We start from the raw sequence: 17,194 nt of genomic DNA, 5'->3' as shown, positions 1-17,194 counted from the left end.
CATAGCTTCCTCAGCAAAATCCACCAAAAGAAGGCAAACACGTTTCTCTCTTGGGGCTCCCACTCTATATATTTCACAGATCATCAGGTTTGTGAAGTATATAGATTATATCTCATCAAAATAATTTTACTTAATAAAACTTTTTAATTAACTCAGCATTTCAACCTCACTCATAATTGAATGAAACCCTTAATAACGCTCTAGGGTTACTCAAGATTTTGCTAATTAGCATTCGGGCATTTTTCAAAGCACACATGGGAAATCAAAGTATTGTACAAACTGAAAATTTGAACTGTTGATGCCAATAAGTGGCAAGGTAGAGGTTTGCCAAAGTAGTATAGTTTGTCCGGAGTAGGATCTTAAAATCTGAAGCAAATCAGCGAGCCATGTAACAGCTGAGATACTTTACTTAAAACATGATTCTACTCACTCAGAGTCTAAGTACCACATGAGACGTCCATCCATTTATTAATGTCTCTTAATGTCTTTAAACACTTATCCACTTCAGGGTCAGTGGGGGCTGGAGTCCATCTCAGGGGACAATGGTCAACAGGCAGGGTACATTCTCGACAGGCTGCCAGTGGTCACAGGCCTAAAAAAGAGATAAAGAAAATCATTCACACCTTTGGCCAATTTAGAATTACCACTTAACCTAACAAGCATATCTTTGGACTTAGCACCCAGAAAGAAATTTTCACATTTATACTGCAGGAGCCACTTCTATTATCATTGTGCATTACAGGCAAAAAATACTACTCAGTTTTCATTGAGAGCTGGTACTTCTAATACTCTTAATACTCTTTTTTTATTATCGCAATGTATCTTACAGACTTTATCTCGTTGTTAGTGTCATCCATCCATTCTCTTCTGCTTATCTTTAGAAGGGTAACAGGTGGGCTGGACCCTAACCTAGCTTCCATAGGGCAAAAGGCAGGGTACAACCTGGACAGGTTGCGAATCTAACACAGGGCTGACACAGAGAGACAGACTGTTAGTATCATGCTGTTTAATTTTTGTTGGCCATTAGCTGAGGTGCTGCATTGTATCCTGCAAGGACCAGGAAAAACAAGTGGAAGTAAATATTTTTTAGACAAAACGTAGCTCTATAACTCTAGACTATTTGAATATATACATCCCTAATTTCTATATAACTAGTCTAAACTAAAACATTGGGTCACTTGGTCAGACTATACGTCAGACTATACAACTTAGCTAACTGGCAAATCAGTAAATGTTAACCCTAAAATAATTTCACATCCAAAGTTATATGAATGCTTTATTTTTGTTTTGAACGCATATCATACAGTGTTATTTTCCTTCAAAATTTCAGCTTGTCTCAACGTCATAAATGGCCTGTTTAATGGATTCTTGAACGCTGCAAAGCTGAGAAAACAACACTGATCACTTCATTGGAGCTGAAAGAATGTGGACCACTTTTAGCTCCCACTGGTGCTTTGGTCCTTCTTTGTTCATGAGAATGGAAGCAGCATTTGGGCCCATAAATTCCCAGTTATATCAAATTAGAACAAGCGGATAGCAGTGGAATCCCCATGGAAAAGTTTTTTTTTTATTCACTTTATGTTGAAACCAGGTCACCACGTATGGGGTTAAGACGAAAATCCATAGAGAATATTGAATGAAACAAAATATTAATTTTTAATTTAACATTTGTTCACTAACATGAACCATCCATCCATGTATTTTACTTCTGCTTATTCAAAGTTGCATCCTGGTTGAAGAAACATCCTATTCCCCAGCAATCCTTTACAGTTTCTCTTGGAGTATCCTCAAGACACTTCTGGTTCAGATGAGGCAGTCCTGGTCTACCATTAGTCATCGCAATGGCTCTGCTGTCAAACAATCAGAGATTGTCTTCTGTTTTGGGTTTTTTTTAATCATTCTACAATGCATCTTTTGTCCTGTCTTACCCCCATCACTCCAACCGGTCACGGCAGATGGCTGCCCCTCCCTGAGCCTGGTTCTGCCAGATGTTTCTTGAGGTTAAAAGGGAGCTTTTCCTTCTCACTGTTGCCAAGCACTTCCTCATTGTTGGGGTTTTTCCTCTATTATTGTAGAGTTTACCATAGAATATAAAGTGCCTTGACTGACAACTGTTTTGGAGATTTGAGCCCCAGCGACCCCGGTATCGGGGGGGCACAAGGGGCGAGATTCCATAATCGGCTGTAACTTGAAGTCGTATCCATAGAAACCTCCGAATCTCACCTAAACCTTATATAAAACATTTCTACAACCACCAAACACACATGCAACCAGTTTTGGCTTTGTGCAATCGTTTCAAATGTTGTTGCCAAGCAAAATAACCCAAGATCCTATGTACCGCCTGGAAATGCTATTAATTGCCATGGTAACCAGAGCTGCTCCAGAAAACACTGTGGAGCTGTTCTGACTTTAAGGGTGTTAGTCTTTCTCTTCCAGGTGAACGATGAAGTGAATGATGACGACTGTTGTTTGCAATTTGACTATATATTTGATTCTGGGGTCTGACTATGTTGCAGGTTTACACTTCAGGATGAAAAAACTTGACAAATGATACATTCATCTACAATATGTGCTCACTTTTATTCCTTCTGGCTTTTGCAGAGAAACCAACAGTCATAGATGTGGGCATCTATATCAACAGCATCGGCCCTGTGTCATCCATTGATATGGTGAGTTATGGCTTTATCTCCTTCGTCTGCCCCATCTGCACACAAACACATTTGTCCACTGCCCGATATTAGCATCATCAGACACGAAAGCTGTCATTCCTCATGCTGTATTTGGAGGCCACGTGGCCCATCACAGCTGTTTGTGTTGCGGCAGAAGCCAAGAAAGACAGGTGTGGACACTCTTTTTTTTCCCTATGTCCTATGAATAAGCTTGAATTAATCAAGTTGGTGAGTTTAAAATTGCTGCTATGAAAGCATTCTGCTATTCAATTAGACAGCAGTTTGGGTCTCAATGGAGATGAGCCTCATTTTATTCCAGTTTTCTTCATTTAGTTACTGCATCTTTTCCACTGGCATGAAAATCACATAAACAAAGTTCAACTGTAAGGGGGGAAATGGGTTTGGAGAAAGACCAGGACATGGATCAATGGCTTTTTCATAATGGAGGGTCTGATCAGATTCAATAAAACATATGAAGAGCTGAAGCTGAAAGGCTGATGAGCAGTAATGAGAAAATAGCTACTTTTCAGACAACTGAACGCATAAGCAGTCTGTTATTTGGCCTTCAGTGGAGTGCAGCAGACTTAATGGAAGCAACCTCCTATTATTTTGAATCCAAAGGGTCTGTTCTGCCAGATATGTCAGTCAGATATGCATATTTTTCTCCTTTAATTTCTGTCTTCCAATATAAAAAATGTATTGGTTTACAAACAGACTAAATGATGAAAGTACTTCGTCTGAACCTGCTCAGTCACAATATGCTTAGCTGGAGCTGTTGACTGGCGGTGTAAAATATTCCCAATTATAAAACAGATGCAGCCTTTTTGTATTCAAGCCCAATGGACTACATTTTAAAAGAGTGCACTGCACAAAGTTGTTTTAGGTCTACCTATTACACTTTCACTGTGGACTCCCACAGCAGAGGATGTTTAGGTTTTCTCTGAAAGTGAAAGCGGATAAATTCAATTTGGGATGCAAAATGGTGTTGCTGAACTCACAGTTCATTAAGTTGATTTCCTACTTTGTACTCCAAGGAGCCGGCAGGACTCGCACAGTCATTTTGAAAGATAGTCTTTGGAACTATTACTAAGGTTACCAAACTGTGACCAAACCAAATGCCAGCTAGGGCCAGTGTTTGACACTTCTTGTCCCGGTTGATTTGCTAACACTTCTGCTTGGTGTGTTAATGCAACTGAAATGGGGAGGGAGGAAACAAGAGCGCCTAATTTGTCACAAACAGTACAGAGAAGCACCTAATGCAACATATTACGGCTCAGCCAAACACATGTCCACTGTTTTGACAAAGAGGTTAGTCTACAGTAAGCCTTTTTTGTCATTGTATAATCTATAGCTATGTTATTTTCCTCTTCCTTCTTCACAGTAAAAGCCAACCTGTATTTCAGCAGATGAACTCTTTTAATATATAACCCTCTGAAGTTCCCTTTTTAAAAGGGACAATGCAGTTAAATAGAGCTCCAATATAGAGCGTTAAACTGATGGGCTGCCTGTAGAGTTTATAGCTATTGGTAATTTCCAACCCTTGATGATGGCCAGTAACCCTAACCCCTAAAACTAAGGCCTGATTTAGACTTCTGCAAGAAATCGACAGTGTAACTTTTAACTTTACGCCATAATCTTTCATGTAACCTGACGTGCACCTCCGGAAAAATCTAACTACATGTTGGGTCAACCAAGCCTGCAATGAGTGAATGGCATGGAAGGTTAAAATGAGTTTCTGGTTATGCTGTAGATTTCTTGCAGAAGTCTAAATCTGGTATTAGTGTTTGGAGAGAAGGACCATTAAGTACGTTTTGATATGTGTCAGACTATTTTTTTGTGCGACCATTTTTACAGCAGATTTTAATTGACTAAAACTAAGAGACGACATTTTTGGCTTTTGACTTTAGTAGAATCCAAGTCCTTTGATTGTACAGCTCTTTCTACTCTATTACTAAAATTTTGTTGTTTCTGGTTTTATTGTTGTTTTTTTCTAAATGTTGTCCATTTATCCATTTTCTTCCACTTATCCAATTGGGATTGGGGGTGGAGCTTATCCAGTCTGTTGCTGTGCTATCCCTGTGTTTCTGTAATGAAATGACACCTGGCAAGGGTGTACCCTGCCTCGCTCACACCCTATAACAGTAAAGATGCGCCCCGGTAACCCAACGTTTATGGATGGCTTGTTTTCTGGGACCTGTGCTACAAAAGGACTTCAACATACCCCAGATATCTTTTCCTTACCCTGCTTCTCTAAACTTACATATTATCACCAGTCAGGCTGATGTTGATGGTGGCTATCAGCTCATTGGTCAACTCCAATTTTGAATTAAATAAATGAATAAAATTTTATTTATATAGCAGCTTTCTAGACAAAGTTACAAAGTGCTGCACATAAGATAACAAATAAGAAAAGGGTAAAACAGACAATATAAAACAGGCAGAAATTTAACCAAAAACTGTTTTAAAAAGGTGAGTTTTGAGTTGTTTTTCAAAAATAACTACCGAGTCCACAGCTCTTAATGTATGAGGGAGAGAGTTCCACAGTCTCGGGGCCACAAAGGCAAAAGCTCTGTCACCCTTAGTTCTCATCTTAGTCTGTTTTATAGCAAGTAAGCCCTGATCAGATGACCTCAGGGACCTGCTAGGGACATAGGGCTGTAGCAGATCGGAGATGTAGGGTGGTGCCAGTCCATGCAAGGCTCTATGCAGTGTAGCTGAAGTAGCAATGGTGTCACATGTGAATACTTGGAGGATTTTGTCAACAGTCTAAATTCAGCGTTTTGCACAACCTGCAGACGATCCAGAGAACCTTTTCTTAGACACATAAACAAAGAGTTACAATAGTCCAAGCATGAGGAAATAAATGCATGTATAGCAATCTCCAGTTCAGGGTGAGATAAAATAGGGCTTAACTTAGACACATTTTTTAAATGATAAAACCAAGACCAAACCAGAGGTTTCACATGCCCATCCAATGTGAGAGTTGAGTCAAAAGTGACACCTAAATTCCTGATAGAGGATTTAACATACACAGAAAGAGGACCAAGGGCTTTCACTATCAGGGATACAAATCTGTCCGGAGTACACAGTTTTCCCCTCGTTGAGTTGGAGGAAATTTACAGCCATTTCCCTATCTATGAGTGTATTTATATGAATGAGGAAGTGTTTGCAAATGCTGACAGGACTAGTAGCATTAGTATATTTTATTGAAAGACAAAACTACAGTATTAGAGAATAAAAATAAATTATAAATAAAATATAAGGAAAGCTGACCAAAACACTGACTGTGTCAGTTAATAAACTAATCAGTATCACAGCTCTATCATTAAGATGTGTGAAGTCCTGACTTATAATTACAATTGTGTATTCCAATAAACTAACTGGCTACGTTGATTAGATGTGCATGAGCAATCTGAGCCTTATTCTTTCAGCTGCAGCCCCGGTGGTGTTCAACAATCTAAGAGGAAGCAAAGAAGAAAAGTAGGTTCACAGCGGCAAGCAGGCTTACTTGGGTGCTCTGTCTTTGGATTGTTTCACTGTATTCAGACGCACATAACAATACAATTGATTGAAGCCAACAATGAAAAACAAATTCATATTGATCCTAAGTGGGGGCACACAGAGATTTTAGACACTACAAACTTGACGTCTTTTGATACCATAGGTTTCATTGATGAAGGGCCAGAGCAGCAGCGTGAGGTAACTGAGGAAGTCCGCTCTGACAGCTCTACTTTTCACTCTGTGAAAAGCGATCACTCTATTGAGATGGATGTTAGAAATAATTTCTTGTAATTTCCCCTTGTATTTATAAGTAATTATAATCAAGCATGAGACTGGCACTTAAAAATGCAATAGAAGAAGAGTGTTAAATGCACTGAATGCATTTAATGTATATCAGAGGAAACAAAAAACATAAAGTGAAATCTTAACAATTGTAACTTTGTGTTAAACATCTCATAAGAATCCTGTTCTGGACTGTACCGCGCTGCTCCTTTACAAGTATCCACCCACCTACATGTTGTAATTAGCATAATAGAAGCTAATGTATGGCAAACTGATCATTATTCTAACAGAAGCCCCTTCAGGGTGATTCAGCAGTTAAATCAGAGATTCTTGATAACACTGAAGGGGCTCATTTTCCCATGATGTCTTCCTGCCCCCAGATTCCTGCTCCTTACACAGCTACATGAGTGCAAAATGAATCAATCAAGTGACACTACTTAAAACAAGTCAACAAAAAAAAAAAAAAGTAAAAATGCTTTTGTTACAAACTAAATTAAACCAAAGTAGAAAGAAAAAGGAGTAAGAAAAATCTCTGTGGTGAAAGAAGAGATGAGACACTTGTTTCTAAATGTAAAGTCTGAAAAAAAATAATTGTGGCACTGGCCACGCCCCCAAATTTGCTGCCCCCTAGTGGCCCCCTCTGAAAAGATTGTTGTAAGTTGGTAATAATGTAATAATCATAAGAATCAGTAAAGCAATGTTTTTTTAAAACAGATTATTATGGATTTTAAAATTATAAATATTATTTGTTTTTCATATGTGCCTATTTTACATGATATCAACTTTAATTTGAAATTAATGGCGCATATAATTTTTTTTTTCTAGTAACCTAAATCTAACAAGAGCATAATACAACTGGAAATTCTGTTTTGGTGTGTCACCCCAATATTTTTAGTTTACTGTTAAATACATCCCAGTTTTTTTTTTCTTATGTTAAAATGAAATGTGTAGTTAAAATTCTTTATACTGCTAGAAAGAGGAAATAGGCTGTATGAGAAAATGAATTTGATGTCCCTAATTGTGGTATAATTTTTTAACTGGTTGCTAAGCCTGCCACATCAGATACTTTTTTTTTTTTTTTTTTAATTGTATTTATACAGCACCAAATTACAACAACAGTTGCCCCCATTAACCATATGACCCCTGTGAGCAAGAGTTTTGGCAGCAGTGGGAAGGAAAAACTCCCTTTTAACAGGAAGAAACCTCCAGCAAATCCAACCTCAAAGAGGGCTGGCCATCTGCTGCGACCGGTTGGTGGTGAGTGGATGAAGACAGGAAAAAACAGAATTTAATTATACACCCACTGGTCACTTGTTGGGGACACCTGTTCAACTGCTTGTTCTAGCAAACATCTAAGCAGCCTGCCACATGGCACGGGAACAGTGGTGTGTAGGTATGTTGAAGTTCAGGTCCGAGCATCAGAACAGGGTGATTTAAGTGTCTTTGAATATAATGCGGTCATTGGTGCCAGACTGATTGATCCAAGTGTTTCATAAACGGCTGATCTATTGGAGTTTTCCCACACAACCATCTCTAGGGTTTACAGAGAATGGTCGTCTGACAACAGAGAAGATACTTAGTGAGACACAGTTCTCTGGGTGAAAGTGCCTTGTTAGTGTCTGAGGAGAATGGAGAGACTGCTTTCAAGCAGATATGAAGACAACAGTACCTCAAATATTCACGTGTTACAACCAAGGTATGCAGAAGAGCATTTCTGAATGGTCAACATGTCCATTGGGTCAAACTTGTTACTAGCAACGTGCCAGTGAGTTTTTAGCATACTAAATTAAAAAAATCTGTGCATAAATAGAACATGTACCATAAAAGATAGAAACATAAATCAGTAGCTCAATATAAAAATGTGTAATAATAAAGAGATGAAATAAAAACAAGAATATAAAAACCTGATATTGTAAAAAAAAAATAGCACCGAACATGATAAAAAAAACAACAACATGAAATAAATAAATAAAACAGAAAAAGCAGTAGGATCAAGTACGCATCAGTAAAAAAATTGTGAATCTTGAAATTTTCTCAATTTGATAGTCAGAGGAGGGGTGTTGCAAAGCTATGGAGCTGCAGTGGTTAGCTTTAATCATTGAATGTGTAAAAGCAAGAGGAAGAGCAGGAGTATACATGTTCTGTAATGTACTCGAGTGCTAAACGAAGCATACCTTTACAGAGAAATAAATGGACCTTGTATTTAACATCTAGCCAGTGCAGAGAAGCTGCCTGTGTAATGCTTTTAATTTCCCTTGTATCCTGTGTGTTGTATAAAAGAAATATCCCTGATACAACACTAAAGCCAGAACACCCTTTGAGCCAAAGTTGTCCTCAGACAGTGCTTTATCCTGAGATCTTCTTAATAGGCTTTGGCTCTGAACACGAGTGCATTCTCGGGTCTTTGCTGGTATTATGTGGCTGTATCCTTGAAAGACTTCTTTCACAAGATATTGAAAAATATCAGCACAATAATAGGGCACACAATAATCAGCATTTCTAAAACAGCTCTCACTTAAAAAAAGAAAAAGTAACCCTAACCGGAAAAATGTAGTACCTTTCTCTTGGCCTACAGTTGCAAAACAGCCACTTGTTTATTTTAAATGTCAGCATCATGGTATTTGTCCTTAAACATTTTTTAAAGGTTTATTTAAAAAGTTAAAAAAAAAAAAAAATCTGGATGTAAGCATAGGCTACATAGAGCCATTGATTTTAGTTTGAACTTCACTTTTTGAAGTCTTAATATTAACATTTTAGCCATTGCCATGTTTCTTTTTAGGGGCTATATTACAACAAAGGGTTAAGTTCTAACTTGGTAGTAAGCTCGCTTACCAGCCACAGATTGTGCATTACTAATTAATTATGTTAATTATTGCTTACTCAGAAAGTCTAGTTTAGTGACGCTAATTTGCAGAGGCAAGTAGTTGTTGTTGTTTTTTCTTTGTGTTGTGATTTTGGGTCTCGGGCCTACCGTACCCTAGTTACCAGGACTTTGGAGAACATCTTTTAGCAATCAAACTTGACGTCTTTTGATACCATGGGTTTCATTGATGAAGGGCCAGAGCAGCAGCGTGAGGTAACTGAGGAAGTCCGCTCTGACAGCTCTACTTTTCACTCTGTGAAAAGCAATCACTCTATTGAAATGGATGTTAGAAATAAGTTCTTGTAATTTCCCCTTGTATTTGTAAGTAATTATAATCAAGCATGAGACTGGCACTTAAAAATGCAATAGAAGAAGAGTTTTAAATGCACTGAATGCATTTAATGTATATCAGAGGAAACAAAAAACATAAAGTGAAATCTTAACAATTGTAACTTTGTGTTAAACATCTCATGAGAATCCTGTTCTGGACTGTACAGCGCTGCTCCTTTACAAGTATCCACCCACCTACATGTTGTAATTAGCATAATAGAAGCTAATGTATGGCAAACTGATCATTATTCTAACAGAAGCCCCTTCAGGGTGATTCAGCAGCTAAATCAGAGATTCTTGATAACACTGAAGGGGCTCATTTTCCCATGATGTCTTCCTGCCCCCAGATTCCTGCTCCTTACACAGCTACATGAGTACAAAATGAATCAATCAAGTGACACTACTTAAAACAAGTCAACAAAAAAACTGTACAAATGCTTTTGTTACAAACTAAATTAAACCAAAGTATGAAGAAAAAGGAGTGAGAAAAATCTCTGTGGTGAAAGAAGAGATGAGACACTTGTTGCTAAATGTAAAGTCTGAAAAAAAATAATTGTGGCACTGGCCACGCCCCCAAAATTGCTGCCCCCTAGTGGTAATAATCATAAGAATCAGTAAAGCGATGTTTTTTTTAAAACAGATTATTATGGATTTCAAAATTATAAATATTATTTGTTTTTCATATGTGCCTATTTTACATGATATCAACTTTAATTGATAGCAAAAGCCTATTAAGAAGATCTCAGAGGCAAGTCCTAGCATACAGCAGTCGGCTAAAACGCCATGTGTCAGAATAGGTTGAAGATTTTCATAGCCCTAACTTTAAGACTTAAGAAAAATATGTGAAATATTAAAATAAAATCTTATTGTACAGTTGTTTTAAAGGGGTAAAATATCCAAATATCCAGTGGCCTCAAAACTCTTTTTGTATTAGGCTGTAAACACAGTTGTACTTTGTAATGGTAACAAAGTAACGCGTTATTGAAATAACATTACTGTGTGAATAATCCAGTAAGCAAATTTGTAGTGCAAGAAACTATATTATTGTAACTGTAATCTTATTACTGAATTTAATGTACAGTAATGCGGAACCTTTTTATGGAAGCTCTAAATGACAGCTCTCCCAGCGATCAGCTTCACATTGTAATGGACTCGATTTGCATTTAGTATCATTTTAAGCATGTAGGCAATCCAACATCCAAAGGAGTAATTCATTTCTGAAATAGGCCCAATGAAAGGCCCAGAAAACTCATTAATGACGCTTAATTATGGCAATCAGGGAAATTTCAGAGAGACAGAATAAATCTAGCATATAACATTTTTTTTTAAGTTTATTTTGATGAAGGGTGCATTTCAACAGAATCTATATTTTTTCTCCTAAAACTACTGTGACTGTGCCTGTTACCTGTGCTTTGTCCTAATTAAAGCTAAAGAGGTACACCTGTGCCTGAGAAAACAATACTGAGGGGGTGCTGCTTTGATTCAAATATGACAATATGACAAGACAAGAGTGAGAATATGCTGGAAGTAATTCGAATGGTACGAGCTCCAAATGGCATGTTGCTTAAGGTACTTGCATCCAAGTACCCTGAACTTCCACTGATGTTGATTTAAAATGTAGTAACCTGAATAGATCTTGCACTCTCCTAGACAGGAAGTAGTGGCCAGAGAAAAAACAGGAAGTTTTCAGTTAGCCCAGATAACAGGAATGCTTCACCAGAAAGGCAGTGGAAATAAATTAGTCCTTGTTGCTATGACCACATGCAATCAAGCAGAGATGGGTTGAGTATCCAAAAATTGTACTCAAGTAAGAGTAGCATTACTTTAAAATATTATTACTCAAGTAAAAGTGAAAAGTAGTCGGCCAAAAAGTTACTCAAGTAAGAGTAAAAAAGTAGTTTGTGAAAAGACTACTCAAGTAGTGAGTAACTGGTTGTAATGTCAGATTTATTTTTTTAAATGAATGCTAGATAAACAAAAATAAATAAATATACAAATTTTAGTTATTTCAAATAGAATGTATGTAAAAACAAATTAAGGCACAACAATTCTAATTTCTAGATTAAGTTTTTTACAACATAAAGTCTTTTTTAACCAATACATACAGTAAATAATATAAATATATGAACAGTGCAAACAGAGAAATTAACAGGAGAAAGGGGGGCACAAAGAAATACTTTTCTTTCTTATTCTCGTGTCTAGCTTTTAATAAATAATTATCTGATTCTTACAACCAAAGTTTCCATCTGATGTAAAATGTATAGAAGTCCATTACTGTATATAGTAACTATTAAGTCTAATATATAAACTAGTAAGCTATAGTAGTTTTTCCTTTGGGAAGGTACCATCTGTGCAGTCTGTAATTCCGTTGAATTACGTTTCTAACCACTGATATACCACAACTTTATCCTTTCAACAGCTGCTGAAAGTTACGGGACCTAGCTTCTATCGGATATTTATATAGAGATCCTGCAGCTTCAAACTGTATTACCCTTCAAGGACATGCAGTTCAAAAAAGCGCCCCTCCGACAGCCAAATCCATCTGTTCTCTGATTGGATAGTTAAATTTGTGATTGACATGACATTGACCAATCAGATGAAAGGAAGAAAAATAGGGTCAAAATTCGGACTTGTAACTTTGTTTCACATGTATTTTTTGTCCACACACAAATCTTTTTTACACACACACAAATTCTTTTTACACATACAAATCCTGATTTACAAGTACAAAATATTTATGACCACAATTTGACCCTAACCTTAACCATAAACTTATCTCTATCACATACTGTTTTCCAAAGTGATTCAGTATCTGAAAGTGAACAGATTTAACGTACATAATGCTTTGTTAGGTTGATTTTCATGTCAAACGTAAACCACGTGTAGATTCATGTAAATATCCTCTCATGCCTCCCAATGCGTAACATACCAACAATTTGTCACAGTCGTCGGTATGTTATGCGTTGGGATGAGAAAGTGTTGAAATGTCACTTAACTTTGGACCTCTGACTTCTTGAAGGTCAAAAACAGCTTAGCCCTGTGATAGACTGGTGACCTGTACACGCCATAGCCCATCTCTCACATTATGATAGATGGATCTATCCGATAGATTGGATCGCTACCATATGGCAAACTCATACCAGCCTGTTTGACAGCTTAAATTATGTCAGATACTGATAGTATGGGACATTAGAATACGTCTTGTATAAAACCACATTTTACTTGAGTTTTATGCCTCTTTTCAGTTCAGCAACTTTCTGAAACCTCTGCTCCCTCCATCTCTCTCTGTGCAAATTCAAACATCAAAATGACAGCACAAATTATGTTCTTTGAAGACAGAAATCATGTCATGGAAAAATGGATAAACAGGCCTCCCTTTACGCTCGGTAAAAACATAGACGACTCAGTCACCCACTCAGGGTTGAAATTCCCCAATTTTTGCATCAACTTTTCCATCTTGGGTATGTTGTTAAGGTTTACCTTTGTGGTCGGATCAGCATGCACCACAGCTACCACAGCAGGTCATAATTTATGGAAGACATAAAGTGATATGATGAATTTGACATGTGTTCTTAAAGGATTTACAAACATGAAATATACATGTATATCCTTTATGGTTTTATGTTTTTTTCACATTCTTTCAACCAGTGGCGGTCCTAGCCTGTTTGGCGCCCTGGGCGAACACTCCCTCTGGCGCCCCCCCCCCCCCCCCCCCACACACACACACACAAAACATATTAAGGATTGTACATTAACATAAAACTGTTGTACACACACACACACACACACACACACACACACACACACACATGAAGAGAAAGAGAGTATGCAAACAGCTACCAAACAGCCATCATAATTCGTCATACATTGAGAACAGGACAAATCAACAATTGACAATGACTAATTAATATTAAAATCTGTAACATAATGTATTGTTTGGAGTTTAGTCTGTTACTGTTGCTATTTTTACCATTTCTTCTTGGAGCAGCTGTAATCCACATAATTTCCTTAGTGATTAATAAAGTATTCTGATTCTGATTGTTTCAGGATGATCTGCCATTATCCAATCACACATCTGCTTACCTGTATCTTTTGCTCGTTTCTCCTCCTCTTCTTTTCTCTTTTTTCTAAACTGAGGACCTGATGGCTTTGAACTTTTCTTGTCCATCTTCCATTGGTTTTAATTTTGCACTCCAGTATGAACACAAATCCCCCAACTCGAGGATCACCACAACATGATCTAACACACCTACACCTTAGTTCACAGATTCACTTTGTCTAGGGTGCATTTCTGAGATTTCAAACAACCCAGGATTCAAATCATGAATACATAATGGACTTGGATTTACAACATTATAAATGAAATGTGCTCTATTTGGAAGTATTAAACCCCGATTCTTTTGTCCCCATGACAGAACAGAGAAAACCGACTCATAGTGTGTTAAAATATTGATATTTATTTTATTCATTCATCTTCCGGAAGAGAGAGACCTCTGCACAGCTCAAACGCCAGTTGCAAGAGCTCTCTAGCATTAGAATCATAAACTGTGGCTCATATAGGTGTTATTTTGGTACTTTACACGTCACACAGTCTCAAACATTGCTTATATGGCAAGTTCCTCATTTCAGTGTCTTATCTATTAATATGCCTGTGCACTAAAACTTCCTGTTTTTCAGTCTGGCTGAGCACTTAATTTGTGAGTTAAAAGTGGCCTTGCTCTACAAGCCTTTATTAAAGTACATAAAACAATATAATGAGAAGATACACATTAAAAATATTTCTCTTATCCCTAACAGAAGAAGCCGGCCCCCCTCCCCTTTCGACGGCTTGTGTGTGAGACTTTAAATCATCAAACTGTAGATTTTAAATTGTTATTGATCCCTTTACCCCGAGTCCTAAAGTGTATATTTATTTTCTTACTCTTCTTATATTTATTGTTTGTTTACTTGCACTGTTGTAACTGGAGCCTCGTCGTCTCGTCTCTCTATATACTGGACTGTAGCGGAGATGACAATACAAAGTTTGCAAAGTTTACTTTGACTTCAGCAGCGAGCAGGCGCACCGAAGGCTCACTTTTCGTGTACAGAATTTCGAAAAAACATCGGTGCAAATTATGTCTGTATTATAATGTCTGGTGTTTTAGTGTTTGTTGGTTTGTTTTTATTTTGTTTAACTTTGCGAGTTGGTTATTAGATGCTGCTACAGCCGCTCAGAAAATCATCAGCCGCCCCGCCTTCTCCTCTCTGCGCCGCAAGCAGCAGGCGCACCTCGCAAACGAAGGGCGCCCTTGCTCCCAGCAAATGGGCGATAGAAAACCGATTGGTGCTTATGCCATTCCCAATATGCGCTGGCATGACGTCGGGGCAGCACGAGTACGAGCATTTTTTTTTTTTTGCCGATGCCCGTGATGCCGTGATGCCGCCCCCCACCACGATGCCGCCCCGGGCAACTGCCCGTGTCGCCCGTATCTAAAACCGCTACTGCTTTCAACAATAAACTGATAAAAATCAAGTAGCCATTCAAATGTGTGAATTCCTTCTTTTTTCTTCAATTTTAACTGACAGGAAGACAGAACAGCCTCTTCAAAAAAGAGCAACAACACACATGTGCACACACACTTGGGAGTAATAGAGTTGTTGTGAATTAAAAACTCAGCAGCCTGTAGTGGGTCACTGGGGCATGGCTGAGCTCAGCTCGCTGTGGGAGTCCAAACTTCGTCTCAGCGGAGAACAGGATCCCGCTGCGACCATCCAGTGATTTTCCTCTGCGTAAGCGCTGATTGGCTTCACCCCGTCAGGGCCGATGGATGCTGGTCAGTGAAATGTGAATCCCCAGCCGCCTTCGGAGTTCTCTGGACTGGAATTAGTGCCAAGTCACAACTGTTTTATCTCTCCCTGTCCACCTCTGCATCTTTACCTCTTTCCCCCCCCTTCTTTCATCCACTTCTCTGAAAATATCACAAAGCTAAACAGAGAGAGAGGGAAAACAACTAATTTCTTCAGCTTGGCTTAGCTTTTTTGTCAAAGCTCCACATTTCCACTGCACTGCACTCGTCGTGTTTCTTGAGTCCAATCCATCATGTGTCCTGTGTGTGTATATGTGTGAAAAACAAAAAAAAAAACAAAAACAGGTCAAATCCTCAGTGTGCCATCAACTCGTAACACACAGAAGCAAAATGACAACATATTCAGCAACCAACTCAAGGATGCTTCTCATCTGCCTTTGAACAAAACATATTATCTCTCCTCATTTTGCACTCGCGGTAATGGGCACAGGCCGGGATGATGCAACGCCAAATGAAGCTGATAGTAATTTAGGACATACTGTGATGAATAGTTGAGTGATTAAACGGCATTAGGGGCATTAAAGTCAAGTGAAAGTGCGGGGCTTTTATAGCTGGTGCTGGGAGAGGCAGATAACAGAGCCAGTAAATTAACTGACAAAGATGGACACTGACATCTACACGATGCTGTCGATGTCTATGCTTGCCAGTGAGTGGGTAGCATTTTGAATTTGTTCCTCTGCATTTGCACAACACCAGCATGTATCAGTTTGCAGTCGAATTTATTAGGACCATCTGTTCTGTCATTGAAACATGCTAAAACCAAGTGTAAGCTATAGGACCATACTGATAACAGGCATCGAAATGTTATGGTGCTGGGTGTTACCCAGTGTTTTGTGTTTAAGTTCTACTTCTTGATTGTTGGTTATTCATGGTTTTGTTCTCTTGATGTTATTTGTTGTTCTGGCTTCTTGTTTAAGTCACTGTCTTCCTTGTGTTCCATGTGTCATATTCTTTTAGTCTGTCTTTCAGTGTCAAGTCTGTGTCTTTTTGTATTGTCTCTCGTTTCCTGTTTTATTTTGATAGTCCCAGTCCTGCGTGCAGTTATATATCCCTGTTTGAGTCCTGCATTTTGGGTCCAATCCTGCCTGCCACAAAGCTTCACATGACACAAAAGATGGGCACACTATGGTCATAAAGGGCTGGACAAGAGACAATACTCAAGAAAGAAACTGAGAAACTTAAATGATGCTCAGCTGGTGCAAAGGGGCCCAACATGTGCCAGACAAATTTCTCCTAAACCATTACACCATCAGCCGAACCTTTGATGTGAGGCAGGAATGGATCCATACCTTCTGACCATCCAAATGTCACAGCAGAAATCTAATCAGGGCAGGCAATGTTTTGTTATGTCACCTGGTGTGTTCTTCTGCTGCTGTTGTCCATCTGCTTCAAGGTTCAGAGATGCTCTTCTGCTTACTTTAGTTATAACATTTTGGGTTTTGGGGGGGTTGAGTTGAGTTTGAGTTACTGTTGCTTTCCTATCAGTACAAAGCAATCTGGTCATTCTCTTTGACCTCTGGCATCAACAAGGCACTTTTGACCAGAGGACTCACTGGATATTTTCTGTTTTTCAGACCCTAGGATTCAAAGCCACATTCAAAATCACCTAAATCAATTCTCTTCCCCATTCTGATGCTAAGTTTGAATTTCAGCATGTGTACATGCCTAAATGCACTGATTTGCTGCCTTTTTGAAAAAAAAAA

The 17,194-nt window shown here is 38.3% G+C and overlaps 1 protein-coding gene across 3 annotated transcripts in view; it reads left to right on the top strand.

Moving 5' to 3' along the window:
• LOC146492035 (gamma-aminobutyric acid receptor subunit gamma-3-like) overlaps positions 1–17,194 on the top strand; it is a 174,225-nt gene that overhangs the window by 55,691 nt on the left and 101,340 nt on the right. For all 3 annotated transcript variants that reach the window (XM_085152663.1, XM_085152665.1, XM_085152664.1), the window contains exon 3: positions 2,602–2,669. In XM_085152663.1, coding sequence (XP_085008789.1) covers positions 2,602–2,669 — 68 coding nt within the window. The remainder of the gene's footprint in view (positions 1–2,601; positions 2,670–17,194) is intronic.

This window comes from Neolamprologus multifasciatus, chromosome 23 (assembly GCF_963576455.1).
Source record: "Neolamprologus multifasciatus chromosome 23, fNeoMul1.2, whole genome shotgun sequence".
Lineage (NCBI taxonomy): Eukaryota > Metazoa > Chordata > Actinopteri > Cichliformes > Cichlidae > Neolamprologus > Neolamprologus multifasciatus.
The sequence above is the reverse complement of the archived record's forward strand: the minus strand, read 5'-3'. Positions and strand labels throughout refer to the sequence as shown.